This window comes from Garra rufa, chromosome 7 (genome assembly GCF_049309525.1).
Source record: "Garra rufa chromosome 7, GarRuf1.0, whole genome shotgun sequence".
Lineage (NCBI taxonomy): Eukaryota > Metazoa > Chordata > Actinopteri > Cypriniformes > Cyprinidae > Garra > Garra rufa.
The window spans coordinates 39,288,727-39,307,613 of NC_133367.1; the positions used below are offsets into that span (position 1 = coordinate 39,288,727).

An 18,887-nucleotide genomic window follows, 5' to 3' on the forward strand; every position below is an offset into this window, starting at 1 on the left:
CTTAATATCATTTGACAGGCAGATATTGTTTTTTAACGCAATAGATCCCAATGCTGGAACCATGCCTTAGAAACCTAGCCATTTTGATCTTTTAAGGGAATAAAGTCAATGCAGCAATCTGAAATAAGATTACAAGGGGTTTTCCTCAGACATTGTGGTTCAATAACATCTAAGCCTCTTTCAGAAAAAAATACGTACCTCAGAAACCCAAGGAACCATGGCTCTCAGAGGCCCATCGACTTATTGGCATTTCAAAACGCTAAATTTAAAGAGCACAGCCTTGTCTGTGAATATAATCGAACTGCCTCTGGTTGATCGATCCCTGGATGATAAACCAATCATTGAGCTCTTTAGAAGAACAAGGAAACCTTAACTCAAAGACAAATGAGAGGGATCTACAGAAGAAGATCGAGGACCTGTCAATCCACCCACTGAAGGACATCTGGGATACAAGACTGATGTGCAAGTTTATGGATGAAGAGAAGAGATATTGCACATGGCTACACGTTTTTTTTGACGCTGAAGACTTTTGGGGAATAGACTGGAGAGTCAGCGCTCCATCGAATGACTCAAGATTTTTAAGGAACACACAGTGACATGATTTTATTAAGAGAGCAACTCTGAGAAGCCCCAAGGCTCGTTGTGAATCACAGGGAAGGGATTTCTTAACTCAACTTTGACGTGGCAGGAGTCCAGCTGGTTTTACTGGCCCTCTGGGGTTCGGTGGAGAGAGCTGGTACAGTCTGTCAAAATGTGGGTCATATTCATTTATATAAGCTTGATTCTATGCAGTTAAAAGGCAATGAGGGCGATTATGTGCTGTTACGTGTGATTATTAGTCGTGCTAAAGGCCCTTTCACAAGACTCGCTTCAGGGCTTATGTGTCGCTTTGACCTCCACATGAAAAGCTTTGCAGATAGCGTGACGGAAGGGTGGTTTTACGAGGTTGCTAGGTAGTGAGAAATCTCTTTGCATTTGGAGTTGAACAAAAGGTTCTTAGTGACTTCTTTGGTACAATGAAAAAGCAACCGAAGTTTGGGTAAACGTACGTTTAGATTTATCTTTTTTTTTTTTTTCAGCTGAAATCCAGTTATTTCAATAGTGATTTATGCGATTTGCAATTTCGTGAAAGATTTATTCATGCAGATTTCATGATTTTTTTAGATGTAAAAATAGGGGAAATGTAAAAAAAAAATTGAGTAATAAGAAGCTAATATCGGCCAATAATTCTACAAAATTCTAATATCGGTTGATAACCGATATGTGACCCATATATTGTGCATTGTGTATTAAAAAAAATATTAATATACTGTTAATGTTACTATTTTATACTTGTATATTTTTGTTTTTATCTAAAACAAAAAATATATATTTTTAAATGCTACAGGTAGATTTAGGCATGACATCATACTCTACAGTATGAAAAATTGAGATTTGTTACAGATTATGTTTGACCATTTAATGATGGTAAATACGAAAAATATTCATTTTGAAATTTGCTAAAGATTACAAGTTATAATTGAGTTATAGTGATGGTCAAATATGATCTTGATCTAAAAATAAGGGAAAAGTAAAAATGGAGTAAAAAGCAGTTAATATCAGCCAATGTATCTAAAAAAATTCTAAGATCGGCTGATAACCGGTATGGTACCGATATATTGTGCCCTTGTATAAAAAATAAGCTATTAATATACTGTTAATGTTACTATTTTATATTGTTTTATCTAAAAAAATAAGTATAAATGCTATAGGTAAACTAAAGCATCACAACATAATCTACAGTATGAAAAACTAATATTCATTTTCAGATTTGTTACAGATTACATGTAAAAAATATCTTAAATTATTAGTATTTTTAAAGATTAAGTTTAAGTGACCATTTAATGATGGTCAAATATAATCTAGATGTAAAAATAATGGAACTGAACATGCAGAACTTAACAACCAATACTGGCTAACATAAAAAATCTAATATTGGTTGATAACCGATATGGTACCAACATATTGTGCATTGTGTATGAATAACTAATAGTACACTGTCAATTTTAAACTTTTACACTGTTTTACATAAATAAATAAAATGTAAAAAAAAATGCTACAAAGTGCTACAAGTAAATTTATCACAACATAAATTTACAAATAGATCTATTTGGGTTTAGCAACACTCCTGACTGGGGCTTCAAAGACCGAGCCTGACCCGAGAGTCGTGCTTTGGTCTAAGAGGTCCTCGGCTAAATGGCCCGACTCTTATACCACAGGGCCGATGAGGGCAGCCCCTCTCGAGGGGGCTTGCATTGTCAAGCCTTCTCGGGCCCTCAGGAGATCTGTCAGCTAACCCTGCCAGTGTTACAGGGCGCGGCAGTCTCCCGCGAACACCATTCTCTAGCTGTTCCGCCCGGAAACGTAGCGGCCCTGGAGAGTTCGCAACCCCCGCGGGGGTCTTCAGAGGAGCTAGTTCAGGAGCATCCTGCCAGTTCACTGTTACAGGTCTCCGAATTGGTTCCTCAGATAAATCCAGAAACCAGTCTCGAGAGGCCGGTTCCCCTAGTAAACTTTCTGGCAGCGTGGAAACTACTGCCGAATATTTCTATGCGGGTCCTGCAGAGAAAGACTACTCCATTCAGTTCGGCGCCTAGCCACCGCCTTTCAGCGGGGTATTTCCAACTCTAGTAAAGCCCGAGCAGGATCTGGTAATGGAGCAGGAAGTGGAAACTCTTCTGAGGAAGGAGGCCATCGAGGTGGTCCCTCCACAAGACAGGGAATCCGGGTTCTACACCCGGCACTTCATTGTTCCGAAGAAGGATGGGGGGCTTCGGCCCATCTTAGATCTCAGGCTTCTAAACTGCTCAGTCAGAAAACTGAAGTTCAGAATGCTTACAGTCAAGCAGGTCGTGTCACAAATCAGGTCCGAGGACGGGTTTGTCACGATAGATCTAAAAGATGCATATTTTCACGGCTCCATCCTTCTTCAACACAGGAAGTTTCTCAGGTTCGCTTTCAGGGGCGAAGCTTACCAATACAGAGTACTTCCTTTCGGCCTAGCTCTCTCACCCCGCACTTCCACGAAGTGTGTGGATGCTGCGCTGGCTCCTTTGCGACTCCAGGGCATCCGCATACTCAACTACTGGCTGATCCTAGCCAGTCCGGAGCAGTTGGCGGTTCAACATCGAGATGCTGTTCTCGCTCACATGAAAGAGTTGGGGCTGAGACTCAACGCCAAGAAGGCGTGGTGTGGGATTCGACCACGATGCAGGCACGAAGGTCTCCTGCTCGGATCGATTCCATACTTACTGCAGTAAATGCGGTCAAGCTAGGCCAGTCACTCACTGTCAAACAGTTCCAAGTACTGTTAGGTCTTATGGCAGCCGCTTCCAACGTAATACCTTTTGGACTGCTGCACATGAGGCCACTACAGTGGTGGCTCAGGACCAGGGGGTTCTCCCCGAGGGGAAACCCGTTCCGCAAGATCAAGGTCACACGGCGCTGCCTACGTGCCTTGGCCATGTGGAAGAAACCCTGGTTCCTCTCTCAGGGTCCGGTATTGGGGGCTCCCTGTCGCCGCGTCTCGCTAGCGACAGACGCCTCCCTCACCGGATGGGGGGCGGTCATGAGTGGCCGCTCAACCCAAGGCCTGCGGAGCGATCATCATCTCTCCTGGCATAAATTGCCTAGACACTCCAGGCCCTGAAGTGTTTCCTTCCAGACCTGAGAAACCGTTACGTGCTGGTCCATACAGACAACACTGCAGTGGTTTATTACATAAACCATCAAGGAGGTCTCCGCTCACGCCCCTTGTACAAGCTGGCGTACCGGATCCTCCTGTGGTCCCAAGGAAAACTTCTATCCCTGAGAGCAGTCCATATTCTTGGACATCTGAACTGGGAGCAGACGTCCTGTTGAGGCAGGGGCTGAGGCCCGGGGAATGGATGCTTCACCCAGAGGTGGTGAAGCAGATCTGGAGAGTGTTTGGCCAGGCTCAGGTGGACCTCTTTGCGACTCGAGAGATATCGCAAGGTCCCCTCTGGTACTCTCTAGTGCCTCCAGCTCCTGCGGGACTGGATGCTATGGTACAGACGTGGCCGAGGCTTCGTCTGTACGCCCTTCCCCGATCGCTCTGCTCCCGGGAGTACTGGAATAAGTGTGACCCCTGAGGGGGCACATCTCATAGAGGCCAGTCTCTCAACCAATGTTCCTGAGACCATCCCTCACTCCAGAGCTCCCTCTATGAGGAACCCCTATGACCTAAGAGGAAGTGGTCTACTGCATGGTGTACCAACACCAGTTTGACCCAGTTCACTGCCCGTTTGGTACAGTACTGGAGTCTCTGCAGTCTCACCATCCGCGGGGCTAACCCACTCCACCACAAAGGTCTGTTAGTGGGTAGGGTCCCCTTGGTCATGCGTTTTCCTCCACGGTCGGGAAATCAATGCTTCATCAGGAAGTAATGAAGCATGGAGAATTCTTATCCAGACTCAGTGGGACCTCTGGCGACTCGACAGATATCGCAATGTTCTCTCTGGTTCTCCTTAGTGCCTCCAGGTCCGCCCGGACTGGACGCCATAGTACAGACGTGGCCGAGGCTTCATCTGTGCATATTTTCCCAATCGCTCTGCGCCAGGAGTTCTGGAAAGAGCACGCGGGTACGGCTAGTCCGAGCATGGGTCTTGGACCTCCCCTCTCAGGCTGGGGGCGCGATCTGCTACCCCCACACGGAGAGGTGGAAAGTTATGGGTATGGCCCCTGGGGGGGCGCAACTCATAGATTCTGGTCTCTCAACCGAGGTTGTTGAGACCCTGCTCCAATCCAGAGCTCCCTCTACGAGGAAACCTTAAGTGGAACCGGTTTGCTTCAGGGTGTTACGAACACCGTCTAGACCTAGTTACTGCCCGTTGGTACAGTACTAGAGTCCCTGCAAACTCACCTGTCCACAAAACCAGCTCACTCCACCCTGAGGGTGTTCGTGGCGGCTTACTGGCCTACCACGCCCCTTGTGGTGGCTCGTCGGTATGGTTTCCTCGGTGGAGCACTCAGGTTGAGACCCCGAGGGGTCTCAAGCCTCTATTACCTCCACTCGTGGAGTGCGACCAATGGGAAGTATATCTGTCCAGTGTGAGCACTGGGCACATACGGCCATAAAAGAAAGCATGTGACATGAACAGAGCTATCAGTAGATGGATCACGGATGCCATTTCTACTACTTCCAAGTCCTCTGGTCTCCCAGCTCCATGGGGAGTCAAGACTCACTCCTACTGAGGCTGTCTGCCTCTAAAAAGCTCTGATGGCAGGTGTCCTTAGAACCAGGACATCTGCAGTGCTGCGGGTTGGTCCTCGCCTCTGACATTACGTCAGATTCTATGAACTCGACCTCAGAGCCGCTCCAGGCTCCGCTGTCCTCTCGACTTAGCGAGTCTAGGTCCAAGAGAGTCAGCCACCTCCCTAGCCAGGAGGAGACTTCTCAAGGCGCATTCTTTCTGCGGAAAGAAGAGAAGTCGTTCTTCGCCACGACACTCCTCGTGTGCCTGAGGGCCGAGGAGTGTCCCTGCATCCTCGTGGGCCCGAGGGCGAGGATCAGACTGCCCTACTTTGTTCTCGTGTGCCCGAGGGCCGAGAACCATACAGCCCTCTTGTCCGCGGAATGCTAGACAATGGCTTAGTTCTCCTCGTGTTCTGGCGCAAGAAGCTACCAGACCGAGTGTATTTCGGTCCCTCTGGTTCTGGCCTTCCCCAGACCAAGGACTAAGACTCCTCGTCTGCCTGAGGGCCGAGGAGTGCCTCTTGCGCTGGCTGGGCAACCAGGCAGAGGCCCACTGCTATCCTTGTGCGCCTGAGGGCCGAGGATTTTACAGCCCTCTTGTCCGTGGAATACTAGACAATGGCTTATTCTACTCGTGTCCTGGCAGGAATACCAGGCCGAGCTTTCGATCCCTCTTGTTCTGGCAGAACCCCAGACAAAGGACTAAGACTCCTCATGAGCCCGAGGGCCGAGGAGTACCTCTCGCACTGGCTGGCGAACCAGGCAGAGGTCCACTTGTTCCCATGTGCCTGAGAGCCGAGAACCATACAGCCCTCTTGTCCGCGGAATGCTAGACAATGGCTTATTCCCCCTCGTGTTCTGGCGCAAGAAGCTACCAGACCGAGTGTATTTCGGTCCCTCTGGTTCTGGCCTTTCCCAGACCAAGGACTAAGACTCCTCGTGTGCCTGAGGGCCGAGGAGTGCCTCTTGCGCTGGCTGGCTACCAGGCGGAGGCCCTTACTGTCTCCCCGTGAGCCCGAGGGCCGGGGATCACAGGGCCCTCTTGTCCGCGTAATGCTAGACAATGGCTTATTCCCTCGCGTCCTGCCGCAGTTCCAGGCCGAGCTCTTGAGTCCCTCTTGTTCTGGCAGAGCCCCAGACAAAGGACTACCTTCTCCCTGTGAGCCCGAGGGCCGGGGAGCACTGTTGATGGTCGAGTGCACTGTCCTCGTGGGTCTGAGGACCGAGGACTTCCTTCACCATCTGTCCGCGGAATGCTAGACAGTGGTCATTGTGGTCCCTCTTGTTCTGGCTACTCCCAGACAAAGGACTAAGACTCCTCGTGTGCCTGAGGGCCGAGGAGTACCTCTCGCTCTGGCTGGCGACCACACAGAGGAAGACTACCATTCCTCGTGTGCCCGAGGGCCGAGGACTACAGGGCCTTCTTGTCCGCGGCATGCTAGACAAGGGCTCTTTCTTTTCCACCCTGGTTGAGCAGACACTGCGCAGGGCTTGGAAATTATGGGGGCGTTGGTAGTCTCGTTCCCCATAGCGTTCCTGACGCGGCTCGAGTTCCCGGAAGGGAACGTCTCAGGTTACGTATGTAACCCTAGTTCCCTGAGGGAACGAGACGCCGCGTCTCAGACCATAATTCCCGCACCCTGCGGCGCTCGCTTCATTCCTAAAAGAGCTGCCGCAGGCTTCAAACGCACGCGCTTTATACTTCCCGGTCGCTGACGTCACCGCGCCTGTGACGTCACTCCCGTCATTCATTGGTTGTAGACATGATTCAGAGTGCTGCCCACCAATGGCGTTCCCCATAGCGTTCCTGACGCGGCGTCTCGTTCCCTCAGGGAACTAGGGTTACATGCGTAACCTGAGACGTTTTCTTTGCAATAATCCTTCACAATAAAACAGAATGACAATGTATTTTAGCAAGTACAGTATTTCCAAGCCAAAACGGAAAATACTCGTATTACTAAATGTGTGTGTGTGTGTGTGTGTGTGTGTGTGTGCGCGTGTGTGTTTATCTTCAGGTGACATACGCAATGACCTCTACCTCACGCTGGAGAGAGGAGACTTTGAGAGAGGAGGCAAGAGTGTTCAGAAGAACATTGAGGTCACCATGTATGTACTCTACGCTGACGGCGAGATCCTCAAAGTACGTCAAACTACTTTAATAAAGCAATAGTTTGTCAAAAATATAAATTCTATCTTCAGTTACTCACCCTCATGTTTTTCCAAACCTTGTATAAAAGGAGCACTTTTATGGAATTGTGCTGCATGCTTATTGAAATAAAAATCACACAGAATTCACAAAAGCAAAAACTACGGGTTGGAATGACGCAAGGGAGTAAATAATGACAGAGTTCTCATTTTTTGGATAAGCTATCCCTTTGAAAAACATATCAGTGATCTGTAGCTCATATGGTGAATCATTTAGTCCAGACAAAATTGAAGTCAGTTTGGGGGAGTAAATGAGTTTCTGATGTATTTTACATAAGCCCATCATAAATGTTGGTGTCGCAAACTTTGATGCACACTATAAAGCCACATAAAAGCAAACCGTTTCCATTTCTTCTATCTTTTATCAGGAGTGCATTAGTCTGGGCTCTGGAGAACACAACATCAGCGAGTACCGCTCTTTCGTCCTCTACCACAACAACAGTCCGCGCTGGAGTGAGGTCATCAAACTGCCAATCCCCATCGACCGCTTCCGTGGGTCCCATCTGCGCTTTGAGTTCAGACACTGTTCAAGTAAGGACTTTGTACACTGCTGGTACAATTTTACACACATTTTACTAAAATTTACAAAATTTCACTTGATATTTTGATCTAATGGCTTATGCTTAAATGACTGAAATTAATCAACTAATATAAATATAAATTGTGCCTAAATGTGAATGTCTTTACAAAATCATAGATGAGAATATTTTGTTAGTTGGCCCAATCTGTTGGGATAAATGCTTCATTCAACACTTGACATATTCAAAAATCAAGCTATTTGTTAATTGACTTGATAATATTTGTCACCAACATTTTAATGAATTTTAATTACTGGCATTTAAAACCTAAGCATTTTGGACAATATTCCAACTTGTTCTTTCTTTCTTTCTTCTATGGTTCAGCAAAGGACAAAGGAGAAAAGAAGCTTTTTGGCTTTGCCTTCACCCCACTTATGAGGGAAGACGGCACCACACTGTCAGATGAGAGCCATGAGCTTTACGTCTACAAGGTGAGGCAGACATTGTTATGTTAAACACATCATAAATTATGTGTATTTACTGTAAATGAGAAATTCCGTAAGACTTGATATTCTACTTTTTTTAGTACTTTTTTTGTACAAAAGAATACATGATATGAATTAAAATAATGAAAACATTAGCATTTATGCATTTAGCAGATTTTGTTTTTTGGTGCATTGATTACCATTTGCATAACTGCAGTTTTACTAAAAATACCTTGGTTAAAGTATGGTTAGTGTAGCAAAACCATGGTTAATTTGTGGTTACATGTTTTTTTGGCTTTATTTAATGTTTTAATTGTTTCAGTTTTAATAAGCAAAAATAATCCTGTTTACTTCGTAAAACTCTCTTATGTATGTGGATCAGTGTGATGAAAACACCACCTTCAGTAACCACGCGCTGTACCTGGGGCTGCCCTGCTGTAAAGACGACTTCAACGGCTGCCCGAACATCCCGTCCAGCCTCATATTCCAGCGAAGCACTAAGGAAACAATCTGGATATCCACTCAGCTTTCTTCCACCAAACTAACACAGAATGGTAGCTCACTAGCACTGTGCAATATTCATTTTCCCCTCCATGCATCAGCTGTTGCTTCTACATCTCAAAGTAAAAACACTTTCTTGTTGTGTTTGTGTTGTGAAGTCGATCTACTGGCTTTGTTGAAGTGGAAAGCGCATCCAGACCGCGTAATGGACATTTTGGGGCGATTGCGGCACGTCTGTGGGGAAGAAATAGTCAAAGTGAGAGCTCTGGCTTGTTTTTGTCTTTAAAAATAACAGATTTTAATGTCCGCTTAATGTTATTTACAACCGTTTCCTCTTTTTTTCTCCAGTTTCTTCAAGACATCCTCGACACGCTGTTCTCCATTCTGGATGACAACACAGACAAATACGGACCCCTGGTGTTTCAGTCACTGGTTAGAAACTTTAACAAATGACATTTCTAAGACTACGCCATAGCTTAACTAACGTTAATAATTCACTGCTGTAATAACGTGTCCGATTTCCATTCATCAAAAGACTCATACCCACATGTACTGTGTGTTTGCGTGTGTGAACACTTCTAAATGTATGCAATTTATCTCTTTCATGAGTGCCCATGCTGTGTGTGTGTGTGTGTGTGTGTGTGTGTGTGTGTGTGTGTCTGTTTTGAAAAATGGAAGATTTCAGCTGGCGTGGATCCAGGCATTATTAGGCCTTCACAGCTGCTTGATAGTGGCGTCTCCAGAGAGCCTTTAGCTTCTTGTACTCCTGTGAAAAGAGTCAAGATGTTCTAGCCCCTCTTGGCCTGAATACATCTGTCATGTTTCTGTGTAGAGAATAGGGAACCTACAGGGATGCATTCTACTTGCATTGATATTCATTTTTATTTATTGTAAAAGAATAGTTCGCCCAAAAATGAAACTTTCCTGAAAATGTACTCACCTTCAGGCCATCCAAGATTAGACCTTTATACCTGTTTAGGAACCTCTAACCTCTGCTTTCCATCTCTGTCCAGGTGTTCATCATCAATCTGCTCCGGGACAGTAAGTTCTATCACTTCCGGCCTGTGATGGACACCTACATCCAGAAGCATTTTGCTGGAGCACTGGCATATAAGTAAGTCGTAGTACTTCAAATTTCACATTTGATTCAATGTGTTACTTGCTGTTTCTTTATAATAACTCTTTTTGCAATTGTGAAATTAACTCGGATTTTTTGAGTGATAACTGTTTCTACACCATTTTTATGGTATGGATATGGTATAAACTACATGTTTAATTTCATATTCAGAGAGTTGATTCGCTGTCTGAAGTGGTATATGGACCGATCAGCAGAAGTTGTTCGACAGGATCACATCCAGGAAGCAATGAGGGTAAGATCACCTTGATGTCACCAAGTGTGCTGTATAACCACACAAACAGAAGTCAAGAGAAAAAAATCACTTGAAATCATATGGTGGCCACTGTCAAGTAAACAATGATTCAGCTTTAACAGCAACTTCAACAAATAATACATTTACATAAGATGTTTCAGTGCAGTCCTCAAAGAACCTTTACAAATAACTAGCTCAAGCTAATTTTTTTGTTGTTGTTGCTAAGATGTGTTGCCATTGCTGGTTTGATTGGTGATTCATTTTGGTGCTGACAGTACCCTCATATTAAAATGTCAAGCAGTGTAAAACTACAGAGAAATTACAATTAAGTTAAAGTGTGGGTGCTGCATCATAATTTTCAAAAGTATCTAAGCCAAACACATACTTGAGTGAAAATAAGAAAAGTTTCAACTTTTAATTGTACTTGTGTATTTTGAAGTAAAACCTTTTATCTTAGCTTTTGAAATTGGCTTATGAACAGAGGATGCAAACTGTGCAAAACGATTTGTTTCATCATTATAATATTTCAAACTCATTGCTTTGAATCAAATTTTATGAAGAAAAAAAAAGATTTAAGTATTCAGTTTCATTAGCATCCAAGTACAAATTTCCCATAGTGATACAATGTGAAAATGGTTTTAAAATTTTAAACTTTCTTCATTACAAGCACTGGGATTGTCCGTATCGATTGTACTTTAAGTGTTTTAAAGTAATTGTATAGCATAAATGGACATCTGCAGATATTTTCAGGGTGCACATGTTGTACACATGTTGTAAATCATGTAAAACTGTACATCTTCCTCCAGGCTCTTGAGTACCTGTTTAAATTCATCGTCCAGTCACGGATCCTCTACTCCCGGGCAACCTGTGGGATGGAAGAGGACCAATTTCGGGCCAGCATCCAGGAGCTTTTCCAATCCATCCGTTTTGTGCTCAGTCTGGACAGCCGCAGCTCTGAAACGCTCATTTTCACCCAGGTCAGATATAAACTCAAGAAATGTCCACATTTCATGTTTATAAACATTTACATTTGTGAAGAGATACTACCTAAAAGAACAAAATTGCATAACATGAACTAACAGGTGAATGTCATATTGTTGTGCACTTTTGTTTTAATGATTTATTAATTTATACCTAACAGCTATTTAATTACACAATTAAGCAGAGAAAACAAAAGATCAAGGGGGTTTGAAAATGAAAGGTTCTGTTGTAACGAGTTGCTGATCTTCAAATCCACCATTGTTGACCCAAGTTCAAAGCTGTTTTCTTGAGGCCCAGGTTTGTTTAGTCTTCTATGAGATTGATGCATCTGTCTATCTCTGCCCTAAAGAAGTAAGTACGTCTAACCTGTTTAGACAGCCCCATCTCAAGAAAAACCCTGTGAAATAATTTCTCATATAGAGCGAGTTGCGAGGAAAACAAGGTTTTTCCTGAAGGCTTCAGGAGTATGTTTAAGCAAAGATATCTCCTCGCTTAAGATTATTTACTCAGTGAAGTAGATGTGAAATTTCTAAAGTTAGGCACGAAGGCACAGCGAGCCGCTAAACAAGTTCTTGAGATGCTTTAGTATCATTAGTCACTAGATTTTTACATTGTCTGAAGATGGTGTGAATGGTACTTGTCGCTCTTGTGGGTGGTTGTTAGGGCATTGCTGCTGCATGTGGTTTCTGAGGTGTTCTGAGTCAAACTAACTCTCATCTCCCCCAAGTTACTACAATATTCTGATCCCTTGATATGTTTTATTGTTCACCAAGTAATAGTTCCCCTCAGTAAGGCTTGCAATTCTGTTCCTCAGCACAAACAATGTGTCCTGTAGAGTTTAGCTCCAACCCCAGTCAGGCACACCTAAACCAGCTAATCAAGCTCTTACTAGGCATGCTAGAAACTTCCTGGCAGGTGTGTTGAGGCAAGTTGGAGCTAAACTCTGCAGGACATCGGCCCTTCAGGACCGAGTTTGGGCACTCCTGGTGTAAAGGTTTGGGGTTTGCAGAATGATGTATTTCATTATATGCCACTTTGATTAGTTATACGTAGTGTTTGTACAGGAAAATGTGACATTTCTGCCTCTATTCGTGTTTAAAATGTGAAATTTCTGGATTATGTTCATGGTACATCTTCATTAGGTTATGTTTTAACTCCTTCACAAAGCTTCTTTCACATGAATTATTCTGCCACCAGCATATTTTATCATTTATGCCTCCAGCAGAGTATCATTTAGTTCTGGAACCACTAGGTACCTTGAAAAACATGCATGGGTATACTTGAATGAATCCGTTTTTGGACACAGTACAGTCATCCTACCCAACATTCTTGCACAAATGCAATTTTTGTTTTTTGGCTAACTTAATATTTTCCTCAATTGTCCCATATTGTACCTTTGTGGACTTTTCCCATCCCTGCCCTGTATCTTGACCCAATCCTGCCCAACCTCACTGTGCCCCCTAGGGTCCCCAGCCAACTACAGGACAAGCCACTACCAACCAGGGCAACTGCTTGCAGCCGTTGAGCTGCAATGCCCCACGGCCCTCTCCGCTGTCTGTAAGTAGATGCAGCTTGTTGAATTGCCCCACAGTAATGGAACGGAGACTCCCTCACAACCCAATGCCAAAGCCCAAAACATCTGCCGTCACATGCAACCACTCAGTACCCTTTCAGAACACCAGACCCCATGAACCAACAACCCAAACAAACTGACCAACACCAACAAATGCTTCTAATGCATCTTCCACTGGGTTCTTTGGTGTGTTTCTTGGTTTTGATTGCTGTGTTTGGCACCAAATCTTCTCATGCACAATGTTGAGTCCTTCCAAACAACCCATTTTTCACCTCTACAGTGGCGTTGAACCGGGAACCAGAGATCACCTTGCCTGCAATGGATTGTACCATTGGGCTGTTGAGCAAAGTTGGGAAGAGAAGTCCTTAGAAGCAAGATATGCAATAGACCTTAGAATTGGTTTTAGACTATGACCTTGACAATATACAGGTCTTCAACCCTGCTCCTGGAGATGCAATATCCTGCAATGTTTTGTCCAGCCTACTCCAACTCACCTGCCTGTGATTGTCAAGTGACCCAAAGATCTTGCTTAGTTGGTTTAGGTGTGTTTGATTGGAGTTTCGACTAAACTCTGCAGGACAGTGGGTCCCCAGGAGATGATCTCAAATCAGCTTGTCTAGCTCTAATCTACCAAGTAACCATGAGGTGCTGATGAAGCCACAGTGTTACTTAATCTCTTGCTGTGTGGGTGATGTACATCCCATCTTTGGCCAACAGGCCCTTCACATCTTGTTTTATCTGAAGGGGAACACCAATGTTGACCAAATTGCAAATGCTAACCATTTTTTTCTCTGGTCTGCTCTTCCCATCTTTTCAGGCTGCCCTACTAAACTCTTTCCCGGCAATTTTCGACGAGCTTCTCCAGATGTTCACAGTTCAGGAAGTGGCAGAGTTTGTGAGGGGAACTCTGGGTAGCATGCCTAGCACGGTCCACATCGGTCAGTCCATGGATGTGGTCAAGCTGCAGTCCATTGCTCGGACCGTGGATAGCAGGCTTTTCTCCTTCCCAGGTGTTTCTTAAAGAATTGTTTCACTCTCTAATGTGCAAAATTGTACCTTTTGTACCTTCTGTCACTGGGTCAGTACTCTCAAAGTACTCTCATTTATCCCTAATAGGACCTTAAGGGCACATATTACTACTCTAAAGTACTAATATGCACCTTTTATGCTTAGATAAGGTACAAAGTTTTCCCTTTTAGGGGTACTGCCCCAGTGACAAGTTGTTGTATCCTAAAGGTACAGTTTTTGCATGATTTATGACAGCGTAAATGTCTAATCAGGTGAATTGCTTATGTCTCTTTCCACAGAATCAAGGAGAATTCTCCTTCCTGTTGTTCTCCATCACATTCATCTGCATCTGCGCCAACAGAAGGAGCTTCTGATCTGCTCAGGAATCCTGAGCAGTATTTTTTCCATTATTAAGAGCAGCTCACTGGTACACTGCAGTCAATGTGCATGTCATCAAAACTTTGAGCATCCCATTGATAACTTTGGTTGAGGAGTTAATGCTCCTTGTTTCCTGTCTGCAGGAGAGCTCTGTGCAGGAGGAGGTAGAGATGATGGTGGAGAGTTTGTTGGATGTGTTGTTGCAGACGCTGTTGGCCATCATGAGTAAATCTCAGTCTCAGGAGGCGGTAAGAGGGCAGCGCTGTCCACAGTGCACGGCTGAGATCACTGTTAGTAACTAACAAATCTGATATTCTACTTCTTTCCTTCCCTACATCCTTCTTCTCCTCCACCTGCTTGGCAGCATCCCTACTGAGATATTTTCTTCATCTTGTTTCTTTCCCAGCATCTTTCTGAAAATCTTCTTTTTTTCTGCCTATAGAGTGCAACAGTCAGGTCCTGGAAGAAATATCACATTAATTTTCTTCAGAGAGATTTATTTTTAATGATAACATTGAATTTTAAAAAAATAGATCCACCACAAGCTCCAACATTAATCATACCAAATGTGTTAAAGGTTGTGTTGAGGTCAAAGGTTTACATCTGCAAAATATTAATTATTTTACCAAAATAAGAGAGATCATACATGTTGAAACATGTAACTATCTTCTGTAGCCTCTGAAGGGCAGTACTAAATGAAAAAATATATATATTATATTTAGGCAAAATAAGAAAAATGTACACAAATCCATTCCATTCCATGTTTAAAAGTTTTCACCCCCAGCTATTAATGCATCGTTTTTCCTTCTGGAGCATCAGCAAACGTTTGAACCTTCTGTAATAGTTCCTTATGAGTCCCCCAGTTTTCCTCAGTGTGAAAAGATGAAACAAACAAGAGACTCATGAACAACTATCACTAAACAACAACAAAAAAAAACAACAACAACTGTAGAACATTCAGGTAACAACACAGTATTAAGAATCAAGGAGATGTAAACGGGGTCATTTTTATAAATTGTTAACATATTTTAGCAATATCTTATTCAGGTCAGTACTAAATAAACAATAACATTTTGTATGATCCCACTTATTTTGGTAAAATAATTTACATTTTGCCGTTTCTGAAAGGGGGATGTAAACTTTTGACCTCAACCGCATATATTTGAAAATGGGACATTTACTGTAACTTAAAAGTAATATCACTGTTGCTCTCTCTATTCCTCTCTCTCTCTCTCTCTCTCTCTCTCTCTCTCTCTCTCTCTCTCTCTCTCTCTCTCTCTCTCTCTCTCTCTCTCTCTCTCTCTCTGTCACGTTCATGTCTATTTTTATTATGTCTCTTACACTCACTCACTCACTCACTCACTCACACATAATACAGTATGTTTTCATGGGGGTGAATTTCATGAAAACTGCATAAAATACATATTTCAAGGACAAAAGAAAATAAAGCCTCTGTTTAGAGCCATTACTTTCATAATATTTCTTTTTGCAAAATATAAATGCAAAGTGTCTTTATCATCCTGATCTTTCCTGACAGGTTTCGTGAGACTCACCCATGCATGTTTGTCTTACATCTCTTATGTTTAGTCTGTTGTAACACCTGCTTGGAAAACTAAAATCAACAGTAAACTACTAGAACACAAACATGCTCTGATCTGTACTTTGGTATGTAGTTTTGCATCCTTCGATATACTTTTGCTTGCTTTTAATGTTTAATTTTTGATGTATTCATCATAGATAGCTCATAAACAAACCCAGCTGAAACTAATATCATGTCTCTAAATGTAGTTAAAATAAAGCAAGGTCTAATCAGACAGACCGAATAATTTATTAGGAATAAACTGTACCCTTTGATAGCCTTACATATTTGCAAACATTGCCTGAGTAGTTGTAGCACGTGGGTCTTTAAAATGCAGAAAAAGTGTAGGAATAAATTTTGCATCTGGATCCATGCCCAAATCATTTGTTCATTGTTTGATGAACTACTGCTGCCACAATTGCTAAAATTTATTTAATATTCTGTGGCTGATACTAATGTTAATTGTGTCAGGTAAAAAGCGTCTGTCGTATTCTACGAAGAGCGTCATTTACATGGCATTTACGGGAATGCTTGGCCAAAGAATAACGACATGACCTAATATAAATACACATATTGTGCCTGCTTTAATTGGATTGTGGGTGGTTGGTGAATCAGACAAAGAGTTTTGTGCTGAAATACGTCAGTATTTTGTAAGTCAAAAGTCTGGCTATGTGAGACTAGAGCGTGCTCTAGTCTCACATAGCCAGACTTTTGACTTACAACACAAAGTCTAGTCTACATTGAAGTTTGCTCTGGCCAAGAACTGCCCACTTGGACAGAAAGAAATCGCCTGACCCAACAAGTGAATTTTATCATCTGATTTAAAAAGTTGTGTAAAGCGAGATTAGAACTGGTGATTTCAGCCAGTTCTAGCAGTTTGGTTTTAGTGAACAGACTGTAGGCGGTCTGTGGCGCGTCGTCTGAGGCAGAAACCAAGTGCCACAACTGTTTAGTGAATTCATCCCACAGTGTCTTTACGTCTCTCATTCATTTTGCTCCCCGCTCCCTTTGGATGTGTTTGATTGGCTGTTTGATTGCCAAATGAACAGATTGATTGGCTCACAAGGACTTGCCCACTTTCTGATTGGCAGGGGGAGTACGTGTCCTGCTTGTTGTCCCTCCTGCGTCAAATGTCCGACATTCACTTTCAACACCTAATGGACAACTTCCAAAGCAAAGAGGAGCTAAAGGTGAACCATCTCATAAATTTCAGAAATCAAGTACCTAAATCATTTATATTATTGCTTAAAGGGGAAGTTTTACTCACATTATTAAATGTGAGAATGCTTTCTTCTAACCCAATTTATACAATACTATCTCTTGCAGGAGTTCTTGCTGAAGATTTTCTGTGTGTTCAGAAACCTGATGAAGCTCAGTATATTCCCACGTGATTGGAATGTCATGCGACTGCTGACCAGCAAGTGAGAATCGATCAGTTTTTTTTCCCCCTTTTCAGACTTTTTAAAAGTCTGGGGTCAAAAGTACTTGGTTTTAATTATTTTAAAGAAAGTAATATTTTTATTCAGCATGTATGCATGAAAATGACTGTTCATCAGAGAATCTTGAAAATAAATCACAATTTTCACAGTAATGAAAAGCAGAACAACTGGTTTTAGCATTGCTAATAATAATAAATCTTTCTTGAGCAGCAAATCAGCATATGTAAATGATTTCTGAAGGGTCATGTGACACTGAAAATTTAGCTTTGATCACAAAAATAAATTACATTTTACAATATAATCAAATAGAAAATGCTTATTATAAATTGTAATAATATTTCACAATATTATGGTTTTTACTGTATTTTTTTAACAAATAAGTGCAGTCTTGGTGCACGTAAGAGACTTCTTTTAAAACTTAAAAAAGTAGTGTATATTTATACTGTTGATTTTTTTTTCTTTCTATCTTGTGATGTTTTTCTAATTATCCCTTTTCTTTCTTGCAGTATCATTGTGAGCACAACTCAGTATCTGTCGCCTGCTCTCCACAAAAGCTTTACGGATGCTGACTTTGATTTTAAGGTGTGTGATTGTGATGAACACAGCAATGACCACAATTTACAAACCCACACACATCCCTTTTGTGAATATCACATTCCACATGTAGACAAACATGCTTGATGTGGGCCTTTATTGTGTCCTGCTGTTGGACACTCTTGGTTCTGTCTAATCCACTCTAATGAAGCTCTCCTCCCTGATCAAGACAGATGGTGCCACTAACCAGGGAGACTGGCTCTGAAAAGTTCAGATCTACTGAATTATTAATGAAGGTTATCTTTGAGAGAAAAACATGGCCCTGTCTTCCAGTGGGGGCTTTCACTGGATGTCCCCTGAAAGTAACAACAACAACAAAAAATGTAGGCCACTGTGGAGCAGCTTAAATACGGAATACATTCTTAACTGGTTAAGGTTGTTAATAGACACTGATAGATCAGTTTGACAAGTGAAGCCATGCAAAACTTATTTAGCAAATCATAACTAATATCAGTTGACATTGACAATTGATATTTCAGCTAAATTTTGCAGGCAAAAGGAGGTCCATAATGTAGATGATCAGAGATGGGCAACTTCGGTCCTGGAGGGCCATTGTCCTGCAGAGTTTAGCTCCAACGCTAATTAAGCACATTTGAACAAGCTAATCGATGTCTTCAAGATCACTAGAAAGCTACAGGCAGGTGTGTTTGAGTTAAAGCTAAACTTTGCAGGACAGTGGCCCAACAGGACTAAAGTTGCCCATCCTTGGTGTAGATGTACAGACGTGGCCAAAAGTTTTGAGAATGACACAAATATTAGTTTTCACAAAGTTTGCTGCTCAACTGCTTTTAGATCTTTGTTTCAGTTGTTTCTGTGATGTACTGAAATATAATTACAAGCACTTCATACGTTTCAAAGGCTTTTATCGACAACTACATGACATTTATGCAAAGAGTCAGTATTTGCAGTGTTGGCCCTTCTTTTTCAGGACCTCTGCAATTCGACTGGGCATGCTCTCAATCAACTTCTGGGCCAAATCCTGACTGATAGCAACCTATTCTT

The 18,887-nt window shown here is 42.7% G+C and overlaps 2 protein-coding genes across 2 annotated transcripts in view; one reads left to right on the top strand and one right to left on the bottom strand.

Annotated features, from left to right (window-relative positions):
- Window positions 1–18,887, bottom strand: part of LOC141338412 (poly(rC)-binding protein 4-like) — a 405,056-nt gene that overhangs the window by 259,351 nt on the left and 126,818 nt on the right. The window lies entirely within an intron of this gene.
- The window catches only part of dock3 (dedicator of cytokinesis 3), a 244,681-nt gene that overhangs the window by 197,900 nt on the left and 27,894 nt on the right, over window positions 1–18,887 (top strand). The window contains exons 16-31 of the mRNA XM_073844512.1: window positions 7,270–7,394; window positions 7,828–7,990; window positions 8,362–8,468; window positions 8,845–9,016; window positions 9,122–9,219; window positions 9,312–9,395; window positions 9,977–10,077; window positions 10,252–10,333; window positions 11,140–11,310; window positions 12,779–12,871; window positions 13,705–13,897; window positions 14,195–14,322; window positions 14,417–14,563; window positions 16,944–17,042; window positions 17,179–17,273; window positions 17,798–17,873. Of these exons, the coding sequence (XP_073700613.1) occupies window positions 7,270–7,394; window positions 7,828–7,990; window positions 8,362–8,468; window positions 8,845–9,016; window positions 9,122–9,219; window positions 9,312–9,395; window positions 9,977–10,077; window positions 10,252–10,333; window positions 11,140–11,310; window positions 12,779–12,871; window positions 13,705–13,897; window positions 14,195–14,322; window positions 14,417–14,563; window positions 16,944–17,042; window positions 17,179–17,273; window positions 17,798–17,873 (1,934 nt within the window). The remainder of the gene's footprint in view (window positions 1–7,269; window positions 7,395–7,827; window positions 7,991–8,361; window positions 8,469–8,844; window positions 9,017–9,121; window positions 9,220–9,311; window positions 9,396–9,976; window positions 10,078–10,251; window positions 10,334–11,139; window positions 11,311–12,778; window positions 12,872–13,704; window positions 13,898–14,194; window positions 14,323–14,416; window positions 14,564–16,943; window positions 17,043–17,178; window positions 17,274–17,797; window positions 17,874–18,887) is intronic.